This window comes from Argiope bruennichi, chromosome 9 (assembly GCF_947563725.1).
Source record: "Argiope bruennichi chromosome 9, qqArgBrue1.1, whole genome shotgun sequence".
Taxonomy (NCBI): domain Eukaryota; kingdom Metazoa; phylum Arthropoda; class Arachnida; order Araneae; family Araneidae; genus Argiope; species Argiope bruennichi.
This window is the reverse complement of record NC_079159.1, coordinates 9,939,800-9,962,524: the sequence shown is the minus strand read 5'-3', so window position 1 is coordinate 9,962,524 and position 22,725 is coordinate 9,939,800. Positions and strand designations below refer to the sequence as shown.

General features: G+C 29.9%; 1 protein-coding gene across 1 annotated transcript in view; it reads right to left on the bottom strand.

Moving 5' to 3' along the window:
* Nucleotides 1–5,729: 5,729 nt before the first annotated feature.
* The window catches only part of LOC129983974 (uncharacterized), a 42,116-nt gene continuing 25,120 nt past the window's right edge, over nt 5,730–22,725 (bottom strand). Inside the window, exons 12-15 of the mRNA XM_056093706.1 lie at nt 20,021–20,080; nt 18,965–19,015; nt 17,330–17,380; nt 5,730–5,857 (exon numbers count right to left, since the gene is read on the bottom strand). Coding sequence (XP_055949681.1) covers nt 5,730–5,857; nt 17,330–17,380; nt 18,965–19,015; nt 20,021–20,080 — 290 coding nt within the window. The remainder of the gene's footprint in view (nt 5,858–17,329; nt 17,381–18,964; nt 19,016–20,020; nt 20,081–22,725) is intronic.

Sequence of the window (22,725 nt, the reverse complement as noted above, 5' to 3'; positions counted from 1 at the left end):
GAAGATTTCTTTATTGTCTCTTAGTCGTTACAGGATATCATATAAATTGGCACAAAAACAAATCCTTCCAAAACACACGCCCAATTTTGGTTTGCAGTAATCAGAACAGGCGTTTCTGTCCGGGAAACCATCAGAATTATCATGATTATCTGAAAAAAGAAAAATTACATAGTTATGAATTACATTTTAACAAATTTTGACATTATATCATGTGTCTAATTATTGGTTACATCACCTAGCTCAAAAGATATGTCATAGGACTACAAAAAAAAATAGTGAACACAATAAGTCGCATAAATAGTCCATTTTGACAAAATATGATTTTTTATAAAAAAAATTTAGTATAAATAAAAATATCCTGTATTATACTGGATTATTACACAGTGTTAATTTTAGGCTATTCTATATATTCTTAAAAATTGATGATAGCCCTTCTGTGTATTCAAACAAATGATATGTCATAGGATTATAGAAGAAAAATAATGATAAGTCAAAAAAATAGTCCATTTTGACAAAATATGATTTTTTATAAAAAAAATTTAGTATAAATAAAAATATCCTGTATTATACTGGATTATTACACAGTGTTAATTTTAGGCTATTCTATATATTCTTAAAAATTGATGATAGCCCTTCTGTGTATTCAAACAAATGATATGTCATAGGATTATAGAAGAAAAATAATGATAAGTCGAAAAAATAGTCCATTTTGACAAAATATGATTTTTTATAAAAAAAAATTTAGTATAAATAAAAATATCCTGTATTATACTGGATTATTACACAGTGTTAATTTTAGGCTATTCTATATATTGTTAAAAATTGATGATAGCCCTTCTGTGTATTCAAACAAATGATATGTCATAGGATTATAGAAGAAAAATAATGATAAGTCGAAAAAATAGTCCATTTTGACAAAATATGATTTTTTATAAAAAAAATTTAGTATAAATAAAAATATCCTGTATTATAATGGATTATTACACAGTGTTAATTTTAGGCTATTCTATACATTCTTAAAAATTGATGATAGCCCTTCTGTGTATTCAAACAAATGATATGTCATAGGATTATAGAAGAAAAATAATGATAAGTCGAAAAAATAGTCCATTTTGACAAAATATGATTTTTTATAAAAAAAATTTAGTATAAATAAAAATATCCTGTATTATACTGGATTATTACACAGTGTTAATTTTAGGCTATTCTATATATTCTTAAAAATTGATGATAGCCCTTCTGTGTATTCAAACAAATGATATGTCATAGGATTATAGAAGAAAAATAATGATAAGTCGAAAAAATAGTCCATTTTGACAAAATATGATTTTTTATAAAAAAAATTTAGTATAAATAAAAATATCCTGTATTATACTGGATTATTACACAGTGTTAATTTTAGGCTATTCTATATATTGTTAAAAATTGATGATAGCCCTTCTGTGTAATCAAACAAATGATATGTCATAGGATTATAGAAGAAAAATAATGATAAGTCGAAAAAATAGTCCATTTTGACAAAATATGATTTTTTATAAAAAAAATTTAGTATAAATAAAAATATCCTGTATTATACTGGATTATTACACAGTGTTAATTTTAGGCTATTCTATATATTCTTAAAAATTGATGATAGCCCTTCTGTGTATTCAAACAAATGATATGTCATAGGATTATAGAAGAAAAATAATGATAAGTCGAAAAAATAGTCCATTTTGACAAAATATGATTTTTTATAAAAAAAATTTAGTATAAATAAAAATATCCTGTATTATACTGGATTATTACACAGTGTTAATTTTAGGCTATTCTATATATTTTTAAAAATTGATGATAGCCCTTCTGTGTATTCAAACAAATGATATGTCATAGGATTATAGAAGAAAAATAATGATAAGTCGAAAAAATAGTCCATTTTGACAAAATATGATTTTTTATTAAAAAAATTTAGTATAAATAAAAATATCCTGTATTATACTGGATTATTACGCAGTGTTAATTTTAGGCTATTCTATATATTGTTAAAAATTGATGATAGCCCTTCTGTGTATTCAAACAATTGATATGTCATAGGATTATAGAAGAAAAATAATGATAAGTCGAAAAAATAGTCCATTTTGACAAAATATGATTTTTTATAAAAAAAATTTAGTATAAATAAAAATATCCTGTATTATACTGGATTATTACACAGTGTTAATTTTAGGCCATTCTATATAATGTTAAAAACTGACAACAGCCATTCTGTGTGTTCAAATATTTAACCTCCATTTTTCAGATTCATTAAACTGCGCACTGAGTAATCAAAATATTAAGAACGACCTGCTCTACTGCACTAATAATGTTAACATTTCTCTAGCTCTGTTGACAGCAAATATTCTGTTATATAGAATCAACCAGTTGCTGAAATCATTGAAATGAAATAGTTGCGCTGGCTCACAAAATGGAAATTCTTAGTTCCCTCAAGCTGAATGGTAATAGTTTCAATCCTTCCAATACTACAAGATTGGGTTCTTATGGATGCTTCCTATTAGTACTAAGTCTGTATGACATTAATGATAGCAAACATTATACTAGGTACAGACTACATCAGTTGCTAAAGCCGTTGAGGGGGAATAGTAACCCATGTAAACAAAAAAACTTTTAATTCCCTCGCTTTGAATCATAATCTGTGAATTGCTATTCTCACTCACGTACTCTACTAACGAAATAACAGAAAAAATCTACAATATGAGATCAGACAATCTTTTTCAACTCAACAAATGCCCTCCAAGATCTTTACCAAGAAAAAGCATATTTTTGTTGTTCTTCTAACAAAATCAAAGTACTTTTTGTCCCTTACTTGCAACTGAAATTTCAGTCGTTTTAAAAATTAAAAAGGGAATCAGGTGACACAACGCATGTCATCTGATTCCTCTTTCTCTGGCATTTCTCATCTGCAGTTGTACACAATGCATGTCAATCATTTTTCTCTGACATAGCTCATCTGCTGCTGCACGCGATGCATATCAGTCACCTGACTCTCTTTCTTCGACACTCTTGATCTGCTGCTGTGCATAATGCATGATGCATAAGGCTAACTCCCCTTTCTCTGATAATGCATGTCAATCACCTGATTCCTCTTTCTCTGGCATTGCTCATCTGCTGCTGCACAGGATGCATGTTAGTCACCTGTCTCCTTTCCTTTGACAATGCTCATCTGCTGCCACACAGAATGCTTGTTTGTTAACTGCTCCTCTTTTTCTGACAATGCTTATCTGCTCTGACAATGATGTCAATCCTCTGATTCCTATTTCTCTGACATTGGTCATTTGTTTACTGTACACTATGCCTGCCAGTCATCTGATTCCTCTTTCTCTGGCATTGCTCATCTGCTTCTGCACACGATGCATGTCAGTCACCTGACTCCCTTTCTTCGACACTCTTGATCTGCTGCTGTGCATAATGCATGATGCATAAGGCTAACTCCCCTTTCTCTGATAATGCATGTCAATCACCTGATTCCTCTTTCTCTGACATTGCTCATCTGCTGCTGCACAGGATGCATGTTAGTCACCTGTCTCCTTTCCTTTGACAATGCTCATCTGCTGCCACACAGAATGCTTGTTTGTTAACTGCTCCTCTTTTTCTGACAATGCTTATCTGCTCTGACAATGATGTCAATCCTCTGATTCCTATTTCTCTGACATTGGTCATTTGTTTACTGTACACTATGCCTGCCAGTCATCTGATTCCTCTTTCTCTGGCATTGCTCATCTGCTTCTGCACGCGATGCATATCAGTCACCTGACTCTCTTTCTTCGACACTCTTGATCTGCTGCTGTGCATAATGCATGATGCATAAGGCTAACTCCCCTTTCTCTGATAATGCATGTCAATCACCTGATTCCTCTTTCTCTGGCATTGCTCATCTGCTGCTGCACAGGATGCATGTTAGTCACCTGTCTCCTTTCCTTTGACAATGCTCATCTGCTGCCACACAGAATGCTTGTTTGTTAACTGCTCCTCTTTTTCTGACAATGCTTATCTGCTCTGACAATGATGTCAATCCTCTGATTCCTATTTCTCTGACATTGGTCATTTGTTTACTGTACACTATGCCTGCCAGTCATCTGATTCCTCTTTCTCTGGCATTGCTCATCTGCTTCTGCACACGATGCATGTCAGTCACCTGACTCCCTTTCTTTGGCAATGCTCATCTGCTTTTGCACGCAAGGCATGTTTGTTACCTGCTCCTATTTCTCTGATTAAAGTCTAGCGGGCGCAGAGAAAATTAGAACCAAATAATAATATAACCATTTTCGACACCCATCCACAATCATGACATCATCTATGGATGCATTTTACTCTATAAAAAGAATAACGTAGACATTTGATGGCACTCCTGACCAAGAAAGGCTTTATAAATGTAGAAACGTAGATACGTTGCAAATTTTGGATATACAGTACTCCAAATATTTTGATTATTCAATATACATAACTATTCAGTAACAGTTTGAATAGGCAGACCCCCCCCCCATTTACATGTTTTTTTAATTTTTTTGAAATCATTAACAGGATATTTTTATGTAAAAAAGACTCTTCATATCAAAGTTGAGTAAGAAATGCCAGGAACAAAATAGAGCATAGTATATTAGCTTCCTAACTTTCCTAAACCATAGAGTAATTTATAAATGTAAATCTAACACCTGTAGCTTAACATTTTCAGAAATATTTTCCCAATGCTAAAGACTTAGAAGTATTTTCATTTAAATATAACAAATAATTTTTAATTTAATATGGCGTCTGTCTTATAAGTATCCATGTTCTACATTTCTTTGGTTTGGTTTAGTTTAGTTATATTAACGTCCCATTTTAAAACAACACTAGGACTATTTTGGGACTAACTTCGTAATTTTGAACGATGGTTTGATGACGAGGATGACATCTGAGCTGGCACCCTCCCCCCTTCAAACTTCCACACCACACCAGCGGGAGGACGTTTGTACCCGACGTATTTAACGTGCACCAGACCTGCTTACACGATGGTTCTTCGGTTCAATCGGGTCTCCAGCTTGAAACCCAACGATTCCGTAGCCGAGACCTCACCAATAAGCACTCGCAGCCCTCTACATTCGTTTGGAGTATTATGATAAATGAAATTTGATAAAATTGAGCCTACACTTTTTTAAATCCAGAAATTTCTAAATGAAAAATTTTTTAAATAAAGAAAAAAAATTTCATATGTCACCTATTATTATAAAAGATTTTCTAACATATTAATGCTGTCACATTAAACATTTTCTCCCAAATGTTATACAATTCATCGGAAGTATAATTTAGAAAATGAAAAAAAAAAGTTTCTTGTAAGCGCTCTATGTTGTGAAAATGTATCTAAAAATCGGAAAGTGAGAACTTTCCCGCTTATTTCTATTACTAGTATTACACACATAAAAAAACACAAACAACTAGCAATAGAATATACTCAATTTATTTTTCATCAAATTATAGGTCAAAAAAATAAAGACATAAATAAAATATGAAAAGAATAAAAAATATTATATAATAATATAAATAAAATGAAATATTTATAGAGAGAGGTACAAAATGCTTAATTTTCAGGCATAAAGTTGGTAAAAAGTCTCAGTTTTCTTTGGTACATCAATTTCATTTTTAATTATTTATTTTCGGCTTATTCCATTCAGTCTACTTTGTGGTATATTTTGACCTTCTATATCTTCCGTCTTTTATCAGTAATCATAGCACAGACATTGCAGGCGTTGATATCCTTGGCAAGATCCAGCCCTCTTCCCACGTACCTTAATGCAATGCTCTGTACACGCTCTGCCATTGGGACAACCACCGGTACGCATTACATCTAAAAGGAAAAAAAAAACAGAAAATATTAATGCTCCTGCCTTTATTACTTTATTACTCGTCCTCTACAACAGCATCAATAAAATATATTTCAACTTGTCCATGATATACGCATCATGTAGCATATTACTAGAATGTAGCATATTACTCATCAGGAATCCATTGATTGATTAAGTAAATTGCCTTTGCTTACTTTATGTTCCCAATTCAACTTTCTAACATTTTTATATACCAATTTATAATCATGAGCTACTGTATTATTCTTTTTCCCAGTATGTTCTCGGGTACTTGATCCCTCAGCCCTCTTTCCCAATGGGATATTTAATCAATCTTCTTTTTTTAGATAAATGTGTTATCTTACGTCATAAAATTTATTTTTACATTTTGGGCTTATCCCACTAGGGGAGGGGGCACCTCAAAAATGAGAAACTCCCGAAATGGTGGTTGGTACTTGTCACCCTAGTGGGTGCAGACAGAGATGGATGTTGGTTACCTCCTATCGATGACGGAACGTATTTCCTAAGGGAAGGGCTGTACCGAGGCCGGGAACGGACCTTATAACTTGGTTATCCCCATGGGGAGCACCTCAAAAATGAGGATGAGAAGCTTCCGGAACGGTGGTTGGGTTCTTGCCTCTCTGGTGGGTGCAGAAAGAGGTCAGGGTTGGCTACCTCCTATCGATGATGGAATGTATTTCCCAAGGGAAGGGTTGTACCGTGGCCAGTGATGGTCCTTAGAACTCAACCACAGTTCTCGCCAGTGTTGTTATCTCATTGGTGCGATCATTCAGTTTTATCCGTGTGCCTCAGGAAGGGTCAGAGTAGTCAGCTAGTAATTACATTTGGGCTTTTCAACATATTTTCAATAATTTTATAGTGCTGCTTGCTTTTAAGATATTTTTTAGGAGCGGGAGATGCATAACTTCCTCGAAACTTCGAATATGCGTTTTGTTTTTCTACAATTGAAATTTAAGAAAGATTGTCAAGGTAATTTGATATAAACATTTTCATTTTATTTTGAGGATGAGCAAACCACTAACAGAAAGATAAGTGTTCGTAGATTATATAGAATTTTTGCTAAGTTATACAGCTATTACACTGTAAAACATTTTATAAACTAAGCATCCAAAAAAACACTTTCGTCTCGATCTTACTATTTCATATTACCTTTATCTATTTTAGTAAGATTAATAATTCATGTAAGGCAATTTTTTAAAAATAATGGAAGTAGTTAGATCTGACTTTAAATTTAAATATTTATTTTTGAAACTGATAAGCCTGCAGGACCCATTTAACATGCATATTTTAATCCTTAGGAATGCATTTTTAAATATTGCTGGTTTTGAAAATGACAATTCAACACTAATTAGGATTTCAACTGTCCTACCTGTAATTATTTTGTTTTATTTATAATTTAGGAGATCAGTTACAATATTAATTAAGTTTCTATATTTTAATTTGTAATTAAACATTTCGTAATTATTTTGACATTTAGAATTTCTCTACTTATAAAGAAATTTTCGATAATAACAAAATAACTGCCATCCATCTAAAAACTTCATGCATATTTAGTAGTGTTCCTTTTAAAATTTAATAATATTATCATTTTATACATTTAATTTTAAAAGGAATAAAAACGCGGAGAATAACATATGTGATTAAAAAATAGCAATGAAAAAAATTACAATTTATGTATACATGTATAATGTATTACATTACTAAAATCTATGAATAGTTCAAAATAAGTAAACAAAATATGTATCACTCAGAGTATAGTAGAAATTTTATTATTTAAAAAATTCTGGTCAATTTTTTACGAATCTTTTTTTTTTCAGTACGGTTCTATATTGATTATATATATCTTGAATAAATCAATTTATTCGTTTATGAAATGTCTGAAACAATGGCACAGCTGTTTATTGTTTTCGATGCATAACCCAAACACGAATCCTACACGTCTGCAAATCCTCGTGCAAGCAAAATCGCTGGGGCAACCACCAGTATAAAGAATGCCTAGAAAATACCAAAAAAATTATTTCCAACTTTCCTACCAATTTCGCCATGCAATGGCCAATGGTAACTCGTCTCCTAAAGCTGAAGATTTCCAAATCTACAAAATGAATCATGATCTTAAAGGGCCTTCTTATGCCCAAGAGGGTTGAAGCATGGCATGGCTGAAGAGTATAGTAGGAATTCGTGCGAAAAAATAATGAGATCCATTTTTGGATTTGGCCCTCAACCAGAATTTTTGTTAAATAGATTAACCTTTAGCAAAAATTGCTAAAAGTGAACAGAATAGGATAGGAGTTTTCTATGTTTTTATTTTATACAAAGCCCCGTTAAAAGTCTCCCAGAAAGACAGCTTACCCACATATATTAGATGTTAATCAATCTCTCTTCAAATTTACTTTTATTAATCTAAAAAGAGTTGTTTCCTCCTTATAGCAATTCTTTCACAAATAAACTCGTTATCTTACCGAGAATCAAGATTATGTATGGATCCAAAAATAGTCATTGTATTGTTTTCAAATATGTCATTAATATAGCTAAACTAGACTTGCCTTACAAAATTGGTTAGAATCCAAATGGTTCATCGAAGTGGCTCTTACTTTATGTGTTTTATCTTATCTTTCACCCCATTCAATGAAATTAATCATTTAATGCTTGAAAAGAAATAAATATTTCCTGTTCAAAGAAATTAATATTTCCTGCCTTATTGCAAATAAAAATAAAATAAATTGCGTACAGCTGGTATTATTTTATTGGTTTCATTCTTATATGAGTCAATTATTCGCATTTTACTGTTTGTTTTAGGTTGTTGCAGAGAGACTTCCATAAAAAGTTGGTGAACTAAATTCCAATTTAAATTTATCGAATTCTGGAAATGACAAGAATAATTTAAATTAATCGGATTCTGGAAATGACAAGAATAGTTTAAATTTATCAGTTTCTGGAAATGACAAGAATAATTTAAATTAATCGGATTCTGGAAATGATAAGAATAGTTTACATTTATCAGTTTCTGGAAATGACAAGAATAATTTAAATTAATCGGATTCTGGAAATGATAAGAATAGTTTAAATTTATCGGTTTCTGGAAATGATAAGAATAGTTTAAATTTATCACTTTCTGGAAATGACAAGAATAATTTAAATTCATCGGATTCTGGAAATGTTAAGAATAGTCTAAATTTATCAGTTTCTGAAAATGACAAGAATAGTTAGCAACTAATTTGGCATTTGTAATAAGTATTTAATGCGTTTGTTACGTAATACTCTGTACTTGTATAAGCATCAGTGCATGAAGTATTATTTACTTCTCTAGAATCGTAAGACTGTATCTCCTTCAATATAATGAATAAGACATGCGATAAAATAATTCCGATAGAACATCCAATAAGGTTATAAACTAATGAATAGCTATAATAGTCAAAGAAATGCAACACATACTGCCAAAATTAATCTCCTTACGAAATATCGATCTTGATTATAATAAGATAGATTGCTAAATAGAATCAAATCATTTAATACCTGATATTTATGCCACGTCTTTTTTTCTCGAATAATAAATCATTATTGTCAATGAATATTTATACATACAAAAGCACATAAATAACAAGTATCACAATCGTCGAAAAATTCTACTTAAAGATTTTGGTGGAATTCCAAGCTCCGACCATTCTTTATAGAAAATATTTGAATTCATACATCTATGTCTAAGGCGTGAAACTATTCCATTATTTAAATTATTATAGGTACAGGTATATGATGGTAGGTAGCATTATGCATGTTTACTTGCATTCTTATGAACATAATAACTATAGACTAACGAAATTTTCGAGTCATTTTCTCACCAAACTTGCAAATCTCTACTATGCATTTTGAATTAAATCCAACGAAAGGGAAATTTTTCTGTCTATCAATAAGAACATGAACATGATAACTCAAAGTCATAATCATCTAGAAGAATGAAATTCGGCAAATTGTCTACCTACAAAATTTTGGATCTGTATCGAATTACCCATTTTGAGGGATGGGTCACAGAGTTTTTGAACTGGATGTTCTTAACTACTGGACAGAACAGATGATAAGGGTAATAACACGGCATTGAAATTACTTAATATGTGGTTGTGCATTAAAAAGATTATTGGCAATTATATTGAGCAGTAATAATAAAATATTAATAATATTTCCAGAAAGAAATCTGGAGAATTTTACTTAAGATGTTTTCGGCAAAACCGGCCAAAATTCATGTAAGCATAATAAAGATAAAATTAGATTCTATGCAAGAATAAAGTTACAAGGTCTTTTGACGTTCTTCGGAAGTTTATAGTCAAATGGTTCAATTTCGTTAATAGTGATGAAGTATCAAGTTATTAAATTATCCGTAAAAGGATCAACTCTTTGTTTATCTACAATTCTGAGTGTGGCCACGCAATAATTGAGCTACAGAACTAGCTAGACAGATGAATTGTGTAAGGTCTTTAAATCAAGGTTATAGATCCATATCAAATTTTGGATTAAAAAGATTAAAAGAAACAGGAATTGGTCTTAGGATTGGATTAGCTAGATTTGCAAACTGATTAACGCCTTTCCATCAAGGTAATAAGCATACCAAATTTTGGATTTAAAAGGTAAATAATAGGTCTAAAATGCAAGTTGTCTTATCGGCTGTTTACGAGGAAGCTTAACGTAGAACGATTAAGCCTCTATTAAAAAGTAGATCTTCTATCCCTTTATCAATCCTATGCGTGGTAGCACGCTAGCTGAATATCGGAATTAGGTAGATAGATGAAATTCTGTGTAAGGTCAACATGTTAATATAATACATCCGTTTCCAGTTTTAGATTAAAACGGCTTAGAAGAATAGAAAGTGTCCTAAAATGCCTGATAGCGTATTATCTGTTAATCACGAGGCGAAATTTTACACGATAAATATCTACCATAATTTGTCGTCATTTTACAGATGATATTTAGATTTTAAAAGATGATATTCAGGAGTAGAATACGAAGAAATCGAAACTGTATGCTGGTCTATAATCTGGTTACGACAAAGCTAAACCCAGAACGATCAAACTATCGCAGTGTTAATTGCCTACTTACTTCTCGGTCCTGTTTGAAACACGAAAATTGAGCATCAAAACCAGGTAGATGAATGATTTTCAATGTAAGGGCTTTATATCAACATTATATCTGTTTCAGGTTTTGTATTAAAACTGATAACAGAAAAAGGAACTATTTAAATGGAAGGGTGTCTTATATCTATTTAAAACGAAGCTAAATCTAGAAAGATCAAAGTTTTCCGAAGTTATCATATGCTTATATCTTGTCACTTTAAAACGGAGCTTAACTTAAAACGCCCCATACAGAGGTAGTATACCATAAAGTCAATGGGGGTACACATACACCACTAAGTGTAATTAATGAAATTTATTTGTTGGTTTAACCAGAAGGAGTGATTTCCCAAAGATTTTCTAGCATACTTTCTAATGAAGGTGTTACAATAGAAAATGCCTTGCGTGGTATTCGCGGACAATAATTACGAAATACTAATCTTTGGCGGGAATTTAGCTTTTTTACTGAATTTATCGTGTTATTCTTGGTGAGAGTTTGGTGATTAAACCCTGACATCCAGTTAATAACATCCTAAAATCGAATCTGTGATTTAAATCCGTTTTTCTGAATCGCTTGATTCAAAAATTCGTTAAAAAGCTAAACTTGTAGTCACAAAATCCCATGCCAAATTTAACGTATTTAACTGACTACGCTTTTGAGTTATTGAGATTATATATTTCTGAAAACACAGACTGACAGACGATCATCCCTTTGTTGGATTTTGCTTAAAATATGATATATGACTATACTATAGATGTTAAATGTGTGTTCCGAATTTTATCTAGATCTTTTCTTTTTAAAATTATCATGTTAACTTATATTTGAATAGCCGGACAGACAGACTTCCTCTGGGCAAGGTTTGCTCAAAATTTGATAGAAATATAAAAATTTGGTGTACAGACCGTATACTAAATTTCATCTGCCTAACTCAAAGCGTTTTTGAGTTGTCATTGCCACAGATGGACATTTCCTAAAAATGACTTTTTCGAATCAGGGAGGCCTAAAACTTGAAGATTCATCAAAATTTCGAGTTCGAATTTTTTTGACGATTACTTTACCTTTTCTATACTATGTATACGAGAGAGTAAAAAGCACCGGCATCTTCCTATTACTGATACGCTAAGGTTTCATCTATCAGACATATTTCGAGGAATCCCGATATTATATAAATGAAAATGCAAGGTTTGAAATGTAATTAAAAGGGGTTGCTAAAGAATGGGAAAAATCAATGCAATAGATGCACGTAAATATTCAATTTTATTAGATCTTTGAGCTAAAATAACTTAATAAATAAGCGAACACAAAGTGTCTAACCGTCCATAACAAAATACAATTTTATCACATTATTTGTGACGTTTTTATAATTTCAGATATATTCTTCCTCTGTATTCTTATTTTATGTTTATCCTTGTCCATTAGGAAGATTAAAAACAGATCAATTTATTTCATTTCCATGTGTCTAAAACAGTAACAAGTTCTCTTGTCGGGTCCAACGCACATTCCCCATTTATATCCTTCTGATTTGCAAGATCTGGAGCAATCTGTTGAACTGGGACAACCACCAGGAATTAATTTGCCTGGAAAACATCAAACTAAATTCATTTCAAATTTGTATTGCGATTAAACCCTAGAATGCGTTAATAGTATCCAAAAAATCAAATATGGGTTTAAAACACATTTTTTTCAGTCGATTAAAACAAAAATTTGTCACAAAACTGCACTTGTATTCACAAAATCCCAGACAAAATTTGATATATTTAAGCCATTGCGTTTTTGAATGATTGAGTATACATGTTTCTGAAAGTACAGACGGACAGACAACCCATGGATGAATTTAGCTCAAAATGTGCGGTATTCAATTTCAAGCTATCTACACTAGAAATGTTAAATTTGTGTATATAAATATCTCCCTGTAGATGTAAAAATTTGTGTACCGAATTTTACCTATCTAGCTCTTTTCGTTTTATAGTTATCACTATAGTTATTCAGTATAGTTATTATTTTATAGTTATTTTCGAGCAGTCGATCAGACAGACTTCCCCTGAATGCATTTTACTCAAAATTAGATAAAAATTTACAAATTTGGTGTATAGGCCTTATACTAAATTTCATTGATTTAGCTCAAAGCGGATCAATGTTTTCAAAAATGTGTTTTTCGAACTCAGGGTGGTGTAAAACATGGAGATTTCTCAAAATCTCGAGTTCGAATTTTTTGAATATTAATATACTATCTCTACACTAAATATACGAGAAAGTAAAAACTGCCGGCATCTTCCTGTTATAGATGCACTAAGATTTCATCTTTCCGACATATTCAAGGAACACCGAAATTATATAAATTAAAATACAAGATTTGAAATTTAATTAAAAACGTTTGCTAAAGAATGGGGGAAAATCAATACAATCGATGCAAGAAAATATTCACTTTTATTATATTTGTGATCTAAAATAAATTTATAAAGAAAGTCTAACCATCCATAACAAAATACAATTTTATCCCATTATTTGTAATGTTTTTTATAATTTCGGATATATTTTTTTCTCTGTATTCTTATTTGATGTTTATCATTGCCCATTAAGAAAATTCAAAACAGATCAATTTATTTCGTTGGCAAGTGTTTATAACAGTGGCAAGCTTTCTTGCCGGGTCCAGAGCAAGTTCCCCATTTATATCCTTGTAACATGCAAGATCTGGAACAATCCCTAGAATTTACTTTGTCAGGAAAACATCAAGAAAATCTGTTCCAACTTCATATCAATTTCTATATTGTGTTCAAAAATATAGCCATCTTAAGAAGCACCTTAGATTTTAAGAGAGGAAACCACAATCTTTTTTTCATTTGAAACATGCATTAATGACTCGCTCTGATCAATTTTAGGAAGATTAATAGAAATAATTTCGTAGCATTTGAGAAACGTTTTAATCTTCTTCGATTCAAAAATTAAGTAACTAACTAGCTAGGAAATATATTCCTTACAAAAGACATATTAATCCATTGGATATTATATATAGTGATTAATTGAAAGAAAAAGAATTGTTTGAAGATCTGCTTCATCAGGTAAGTACTCAGTTTTGAAGAGTCACGATTGCTTTTGTTTACAAGATTAATATCTAGTGAACAAAAGTAAAACAAGTGGTAGTATATAGAGCCAAGGAGAATATCTCAAATAGCAACTTATTCTGTAAATTTTCTTAATAAATTTGGCTAAAGACACATTAAATCATGAAAGAAAAAGCACATAATACTATCAGCTTGCTCCAGGTCGTAATACGAATTTACTGTAACTAAGACTTAGTTTAGTTTAGTTATATTAATGTCCCTTTTTTAAAGCAACAAAAGAGCTATTTTCAGACGGACCTAGTAATTTTGAACCTCGGTCAGATGAGATGATGACACCTGAGCCGGCATTAACCCTTTCCAAACATCCACGCAACACCAGGGGGGAGGGGGCATTTGGCCCCGACGGATTTAACATGCACCAGACCCGCTTCCACACCGGTTCTTCGGTGGAATCAGATCTCGAACCTGAAACCCTCAGGTCCCGAAAACGAGACCTTACCACCAGCGGCGCCGAAATATTTGAAGATCTGCTTTAATAGATAAGTTCTCAATTTTGAAGAGTCAAGATTGCTTTCTGTTACGAAATATAACGCTTAGAAGTGGTAATATATAAAAGCAAGGAGAATGTCTGAAATAGCAACTCATTCTGTAAACTTTCTTAATAAATTTGACTGAAGACACATTAAATCATGAAAGAAAAAGCACAGATGACGATCAGCTTGCACGAGTTTGTTGTAACTAAGATTTGTTTATTTAGAAGGTGAAATGCAGTCATTAAGTGGCATAGATTTAATAGCACCAAAAGATTTTTGTTACGTCATAATCAATTTGTCATAAATGCAATTTGTGTAAATGATACATACACTCACACGGGATAGCAAATATTTATCAAAATTGTTCCCGATTTTAACACATCATGTATTAACTATATAGTAATATATACATTTGTGTGAAAATGTATGAACAAACATTAATTTAACATTTTTGACATCTGTTATATGTTTAACAGTTTCGAATGAACTCAGATCGAATAGAAAAAACCAATAAGTGAAGACAGACAGAAACCAAAACAGAAATGATACTTACAATAGATAATCAGGACAAACGCAGTGTAACAAATCAAGATATCATCCAGGAATATCGAATTCATTATATTTACAAAAAGAACGCAATTTAAGTTACAACTAATTAATTTGATTAATTTTTAATTCCCTTAAGTAGTAGTAAAAGACTACTACATAAGTGAGATCACAATAAACTAATTATAAAATTTTCTCGGCATTAAAATAATATGTGACAACTATATAATGATACGCACAAATGTGTGAGAATTCATAAACAATTATTAAATTCACGTCACTGTATGTGCGACAAACTTTTTCCAAATGACTGGGTGAATCGATAACAAATTATAGAACCCGGTCTTTATAGTGACAATTAGTTGATATTGCAATGTACTAAGTTATAAGGCTGATACCATCAAGAATTTTTTGGTACATTCCTTCTCAAAAATGAGTGAAATCTGCGCAAATAGAAAATAACCATTGACTTAAGATCCCAAAAATTGTTCTACAGTATCACTTCATATTAACAAGGCACTTGATAATTGCATGATGATGCATAAAAATGTTCGAAAATGCATAAACGATCATTAATGTAACATTCTCTACATCATTATAAGATCTCCAGAAATCCAATAGACTGATTGTACCGCAAGGTGCTTGGCGCGATTATGTCTTGAAATTTCGAAGCGCCAATATGCCAAGCTGCCTCTATGTCATGACTTCTATTCCTCATTAAATTCATAAACAAAATATGATTTCTGCATATTAATGGCTTCCGCGCATGCGCAATTACAAAATCTCTCTTTAGGAATTCCCAATGACACTACACGTGACATTTACACAATGACTCTACAAATATGAATGTAAACTTAGAATTAAAAGCATATCAATAATTATGTTGCCAAGACTTTCATTTTATTCATGATTTTATTGATATCCTAACAATAATTAATTTTTAATGTAGTTAAGGTTTTTATAAAGATAAACTTTTAAGCTCAATGTAACTGTTTTTTAATGAATAAAGTATCATGACAAAAAAAAAAAGTATCGTCGAAAGTACAAGTCGAAAAAAGTATCAATTTGTCTATACCATAATTTGTATATTGACTGAAAATAAAGATATAATAATAATATAATAATTTAATTTAATAGTTTAATTAATTAATTTAATTTATAGTAGTAATTTAATTTATATAATTAATTAATTTAATAGTTTTGTTTAAATAAAAGTAGTTAATAGCTTGTTAATAGTTTTGTTTTTGAAAAGATTTTAGATATACATAAAAATTTTAATAATTGAAATATGTTACTTTAGACATTTGATTTTAAAAAAACTTCTGAATGGTTTATGAATAGAGTATAAAAAACTAATTTATACACAACTAAACACAAAGTCTTATTGGGCAAAAAAAAAAAATCTTAAAACAGAAAAGGAAAAGCATTATCTGAAGTTGAGCATCAAGAAGTGCTCAGATCTCAAGACGTCCGTCATGAAAAGTTGTATTGCTGCTTTTACTAAATTATCTCTTATTGCACTGAAATGAAATTGAGACATAATGATACCCCCTACTAATCAAAGGAAGCATTCAAAACCTATTACAGTAATAACATCAAGTGACAACTCAATTAATCGAAAGGAAGAAAGCAATATACTGTAGGAATTATTTATAAGTTTTGGACTATCCTTCTAGCCAAGCTTGCAAGATACGAATTGATTGAAGTGATATTTGGAAATACTTGAACAATTTGATGAGCAAAGACATTTCAATTTTATCTTCTCTGATAGTAAAAAAAAATGAATATGGAAGAATAAAATTAAATGTTCCTGCCATTATACAAGTGTTGTGACCTTAAATATCCCTGCCATTATAGAAGTGTGAACTTACCCAAATTATTTTACATTTCTCTATTTCCTGTTACTTCTTCCATATATTCTTATATTGCATAATTCAACAAGCATATGAATAAAAATAAAACCATTATGTTTATTTTCAGTCACAAATAAAAGAATTTATTAAAACAAGAAAAACAATTCCATCACGTAATGTGCAATGCATAAAAGCAGTGCAAGATTCGAAATGTGCATACAAGGATAAAGTAAGGTGATATGAATATATAGTATATGTTCTAATGTGAGACGACGTCTAGAATAGACATTCCCTATGTTTAAATTTTCAAGTAGAAAGTAATATAATTTTTTGTAAGAAAATGTAATGAATTTATTAAATCTTACCACTTGAGGCACTAGGATATTGTTCAACTTCAGCTAATTCGTCAGGATCAACTGTAAAATCGAACATTACATTTTATTATTATTAGATAAACAAATTTATTTACTTATTTTTATTATATTTTCCTTTCAAAGAAATTGAAGAATTGCTTGTTAAGTTCGAATCAATCCCTTTTTTCGCCACATACTTCTGCAGTGAGCTCACTAAATTTTTTTCGCATTCAAGCTTATCACTTAATTGACATATAGTGTATTACCACAATTCTTTATTCCTTTCATGAAGAATGAATGTGGAAAAAAATAAAATACCGGTTGTAATCTATACTAAATTTACTTTGCTATTTTCCGGCAGTGTTTTTTTTTTCTGTCAAAACATTAGGTGCACATTAAATCAAGCTGATATAACAAAGTTTACATTCAGTATGGAAGTATGGTTACAGTATGAAAGGAGAATAATAAAAATTTGCCATAACACAATTTACATATTTAATACTGAGGAGCATATATATATATATATATATATATATATATATATATATATATATATATATATATATTAGTCTAATACTTTCCAGTGCAAAATTAGAAATACATAAAAGCATTCAATTTATAAAGCGTAATATATGTAAATTTAGATAACATTCCAATGCTGAAAAAAAACTACAACAAAATCGTCTGATGAATTCATTTTCAAATAAGAAAAAATAGTATTCGATTATTACATAAGAAATTTTCACTCAAATCAATGAAGGAAATCTTTTCTCTAGTAACAATAGGTTGCGGTTCTGCCTGAGCTTATCAGGATTAATTATGAAATCTAAAATTTCTATAATTATTATTTAAAAGAAGTTCATATCTACTATCAATTTTTTTAGTAGAGAAATTAACAAAAGCGATTAACGCCCATGTACGGATCTATTCTGTTTCTGCATAAGCCATCTGGCATTCTTTATTTTTCTTCGTATCATTTCATTCATTAAATTTATGCACAAGTTACCTGAGTTATATTCAATCTTCTTTAATTCTATTAGAACATTTTTCCCTTAGATCCCTTTCCTTTCTTCTTAGATCTTCTTTAATCCCTTAGCAACATATTTTAATCAGTTAACTTAAATATTTTTCCCTCAGATCCCTTCTTCTTAGATCTTCTTTAATCCCTTAGAAACATAATCAGTTAACTTAAATATTTTCCCCTCATATCGGTTTCCCTTCTTCTTAGATCTTCTTTAATCCCTTAGAAACATATTTTAATCAGTTAACTTAAGTATGTCAATCATAGGCTCTTGTCCATATATTATTCGCCTCACAAATTTCTGTAAGGAGTTTATTTTATTGTAAAAGTTCTCACACATATTCTGCTGAAAAAATGATTCCTGCCTCAATTTTCAAAAACGAAACAAAATATCATTCACGAACATTCTGGTCACTGACAGCAGTAAATAAAGTCGATGCATACAACATAAATAAGAAATGTATAGAAAATCTGCCGTAGAAAATAAAAAGATTATTAAATGGGATTTTATAGCTTTCTGATTCAAAGAGAAATTAAGTAAATTTTACAGCTTATTAATGTTCAATTAAAAATCCAACAATATGTCACAAAAGAAATTGCGTTGAAAAATGTAAGGGTAATCTTACCTCTTGAGACACTGGGATATTGCTCAGCCTGAGTTAATTCATCAGGGTCAACTGTAAAGTCGAATGGTTTTCTTATTATTACATAAACAAGATGCTCTTAATTACATTACTTTTTTCTAAGAGGAAAAGAAAAATTGAAAAAATTATTTGCTGTGTTTAGACTTATCCGCTTTTTTCCGAACTCTTAGAGCAATTAAATTACAGATTTTTTTTTTTTTAAAGAAAAACGATTATGTTGAAGTACAAACTATCCTCAGAATTCTTATCCTTCGTTCCTCTCAAAAAAGATAAGTGAGGGTAAATAACATATTTAACACTGCCAGTAAAATTTTCAAAAGTTTCATATTATAAAATTGACTAACAAGGGATTTGAAACCATGAATAGTGAAACATTTAAAAAAATAAAAGCTTCTAATTATCAATTAATGTATCAATTTGACTCCATTTTAATTTAATGCAGGTGGCGCCATCTAGAAGTCAACTTGAAAATATTTAGTTATGAATTCCTATATTTATAATTGTACAGCATGCAATATATCTAAAAAATATATGAAAATCTAAAAAATATAGGAGAAAAGAACAAAAAGTAAAAATCATTAAACACTCTCTTATTAGTATTGAGAAAAGATGGAAAGATTTTTTTTCTTTCCTGTACAATTGGAATATGTGCATAAATTTCAAAAAAGTTGCCCAAATTATTATTTTGCTATTTCCCTTCGTCTTTCTATTCTATTACAATAAATAATGAACCTTAATTCAAAACATAACAAATTTTATGCATATATATAATTAGTTTTCATGGAAAACAATAATGATTTCCCATGCTACTAAAATAAATTCAGGATGGATATGAGTGGTTAGTTCAATACCAGTCAGGATAAAATTAAAAATATATAAAGATATCCATACCAAAAAGAAAAAAGAGTGATTCATGCAAATTTCTAACTTGTCAATGCATAAAGGAAATTGCAGCAAAATTGTTTCAAGTGATATTATTCAATTAGAAATTAAGGTTTTATGAGAAAATTGCATTTAATATCAATAAAGAAATCTTGCCTCTTGGATACTGCATGCTTCTGGGATATTGTGCAGCTTGGGCTAATTCATCAGGATCCACTGTAAAATCAAAAGTTTTTCCAATTATTACAAAAAAAGTATTATTTTCTAACGTATATTACATTTTTTCCCTAAAGAAAAACAAAGTAATGAAGTGAATATTCATTACTGGGTTTATCCAACTGTCGCCACCATTTACTTGGGCATTTTCACATTTTCACCTCAGACGATAAAATTTATGAAAAAAGATATCTCAGAATTCTTCATTTCTATTGTAAATTATTAATTTTGATTACAATAAAACATGTTGCTATCACATAAGCGAATTGTAATTTAATATTTCGTGCAACATTTTGCTGATGCTTTTCTGTATCATCATTTTTTTACACTTTTATTTAATTTTCCAAGTTTCATATTTGTAAAGATAAAATATTTAAATCGATTTTTCTTTCACGTACTGATGAAATAGAGTTTTGAATTATTATATATTTGCGTATTAATGATGTATACTATTTTAAACTTTTCGAAAAATTCTTATCGTTTAATCAATTATTTTAATCTAATTTTTATTTCTTGCTATTAGTGCCATCTGATAGTGAATTTTTGAAAATATAGATTGATACCATAAATTTTATAACTTATATTATAAATTAAATACAAAAAGTAGAAAAATATATAACGAAAACTTTCCCATTTTTAATTACTATGAACACTGTCTCAAATTTTCTAAAATATTCTTATAATTTAATTTAGTTTCTATTCCTTGGTAACAGCGCCATCTGGAGGCAAATTTTGGGAATATATATTGAGACCATGAATTTTATAATATGTATTATAAATTAAATAAAAAAAGTAAAAAAATATAATATAAAATTTTTACATTTTTAATTTTGTTACTAGCTACTGAACCCTCGGCTTCGCCAGCTTTTTTTCTGTCTTATATGTGTTAAATGTATATACTTTTTTGTCTTATACTTTTTTTATATATTTAATCAACTAAAAAGTTTTGAGACCATTAAATTCCAATCAATTATTGATCCAAATATTTCGAATAAAAGACATTTCTATCCATAAATTTCGTGCATACTCAAGAAGGATTTCTTAGAATTTCCCTACTCCAGAATATTGCAATTCTCAAGGTGATGTAAAGAGTAGGTAAATAAAGGCTTTTTTGGTCTTAGCTGATTAACATTATAAAAAGCACATGAAACACAAAGGTAATTAAACAATTAAATTAGGGTTTATACAAAAACCAACTTTTTGAAAAACCAGTTTTCGAATTCAATATTTCCAAAAAGACCGGTTGTAGCCGGTTTTCGAATTTTTGTCAAAAAAAATAGAATGGGGGAAAATATTTAAGTTAATTCTTATAAAATAACAAAAAAAAATCAATATAAAAGTCAAAATATTAAAAAAATTAAGAATTACATATACATATTACTTACACAAAATAACGAAAACTCAAACAAAAATTTCAAATAATATTTATATTATTTTTCGTAATTTTAATGTCTTTTAAGAAAATAGGATTTTAAAAAACATAAAATATCCACTGAACGGCGGCAGGGTCTTGTTCTTATTTTGGGCGCAATATTGCCTGAAATTGAAAATACACGTTCACTAGTTACTGAGCTTGGTTTATAGTTTTCATGGCATCAAATAACAAATCTGAGTCTTTTGTACTTTTACTCGTTGCCTCAAATAATGTTAATTTAGCTTTCAGTGTCTTCGAGTTTGTAAGTTTTTCTTCAGGGCCTTCAAAAAACTTATGAATTGATTTTTACATAGCTTCTTTTAAAAAAAAAGCATTACTCTGATGAGGAGTTTCTTCGATTTTCTCTTCATCAGAATTGATTTCCACGCAAGAATTTGGAAATATTCTAGACAGTATCTTTCCAGATAACTTCATAATTTTGGTTTTTGAAGCTAAAGAAAGTACATTAGATTTCTTCGCTGAACTAGAAATGTTTAGTGGATTTTGCAAATTACAGCAAAAAAAGCTGTTAATTCTACTTGTCTTCTGTCTTGAATTCGTTCTTCTAAAGCATATAATAATTTCAAACTGTGTCTCAAGTGTTTGGTTCATTTAACAGAAATTCGAATATACCTTCACTTGTTAATAAATTGGCATCTCGTCGTCCTAAGCCTTCAGCTGCTAGAAACTTTATGAAGTTCTAAAAGTTTAGTATATTCAGCTTCATTCCACATATAAAAAGAACCAATATCATTCAATGCTAAAGCAACACATTCTTTTACTGTCAGAAAAATGTGTTTGCTGCCCGTTGCATAAGATGAATAGCAAATCAAATAAGTTTAAAATTAGTATTTACATAATAATATGAATTCTTTAAACAGGTTTTCTTGATTTAAAAATCAGTTTTCAAATGTGACAGATTTACTTTAAAAAAACCGGGTTTGAAAAACCGTCAAATCCTAAATGAAATAAGTTTAATATTGCGACAAATAATTGATTTTATATTTTTTTAATTTAAATTAAAAAATTAATTAAAATTCAATGAAACAGTGAATGGAAGTAAAATTGACGTCACTGAAAAGTTTATCTTTCAAATTTTAAAATAGTGAAAAATGTTCTTCTTTTAATTGTATGCTCCAAAATTATGGAGGTAAAAAGTAAAATTGTTTTATCCTCTTTCTTCCTCCTTAAATGAGCTTTTAATAGTGCAATTTATCTTCACAAGTTTCAA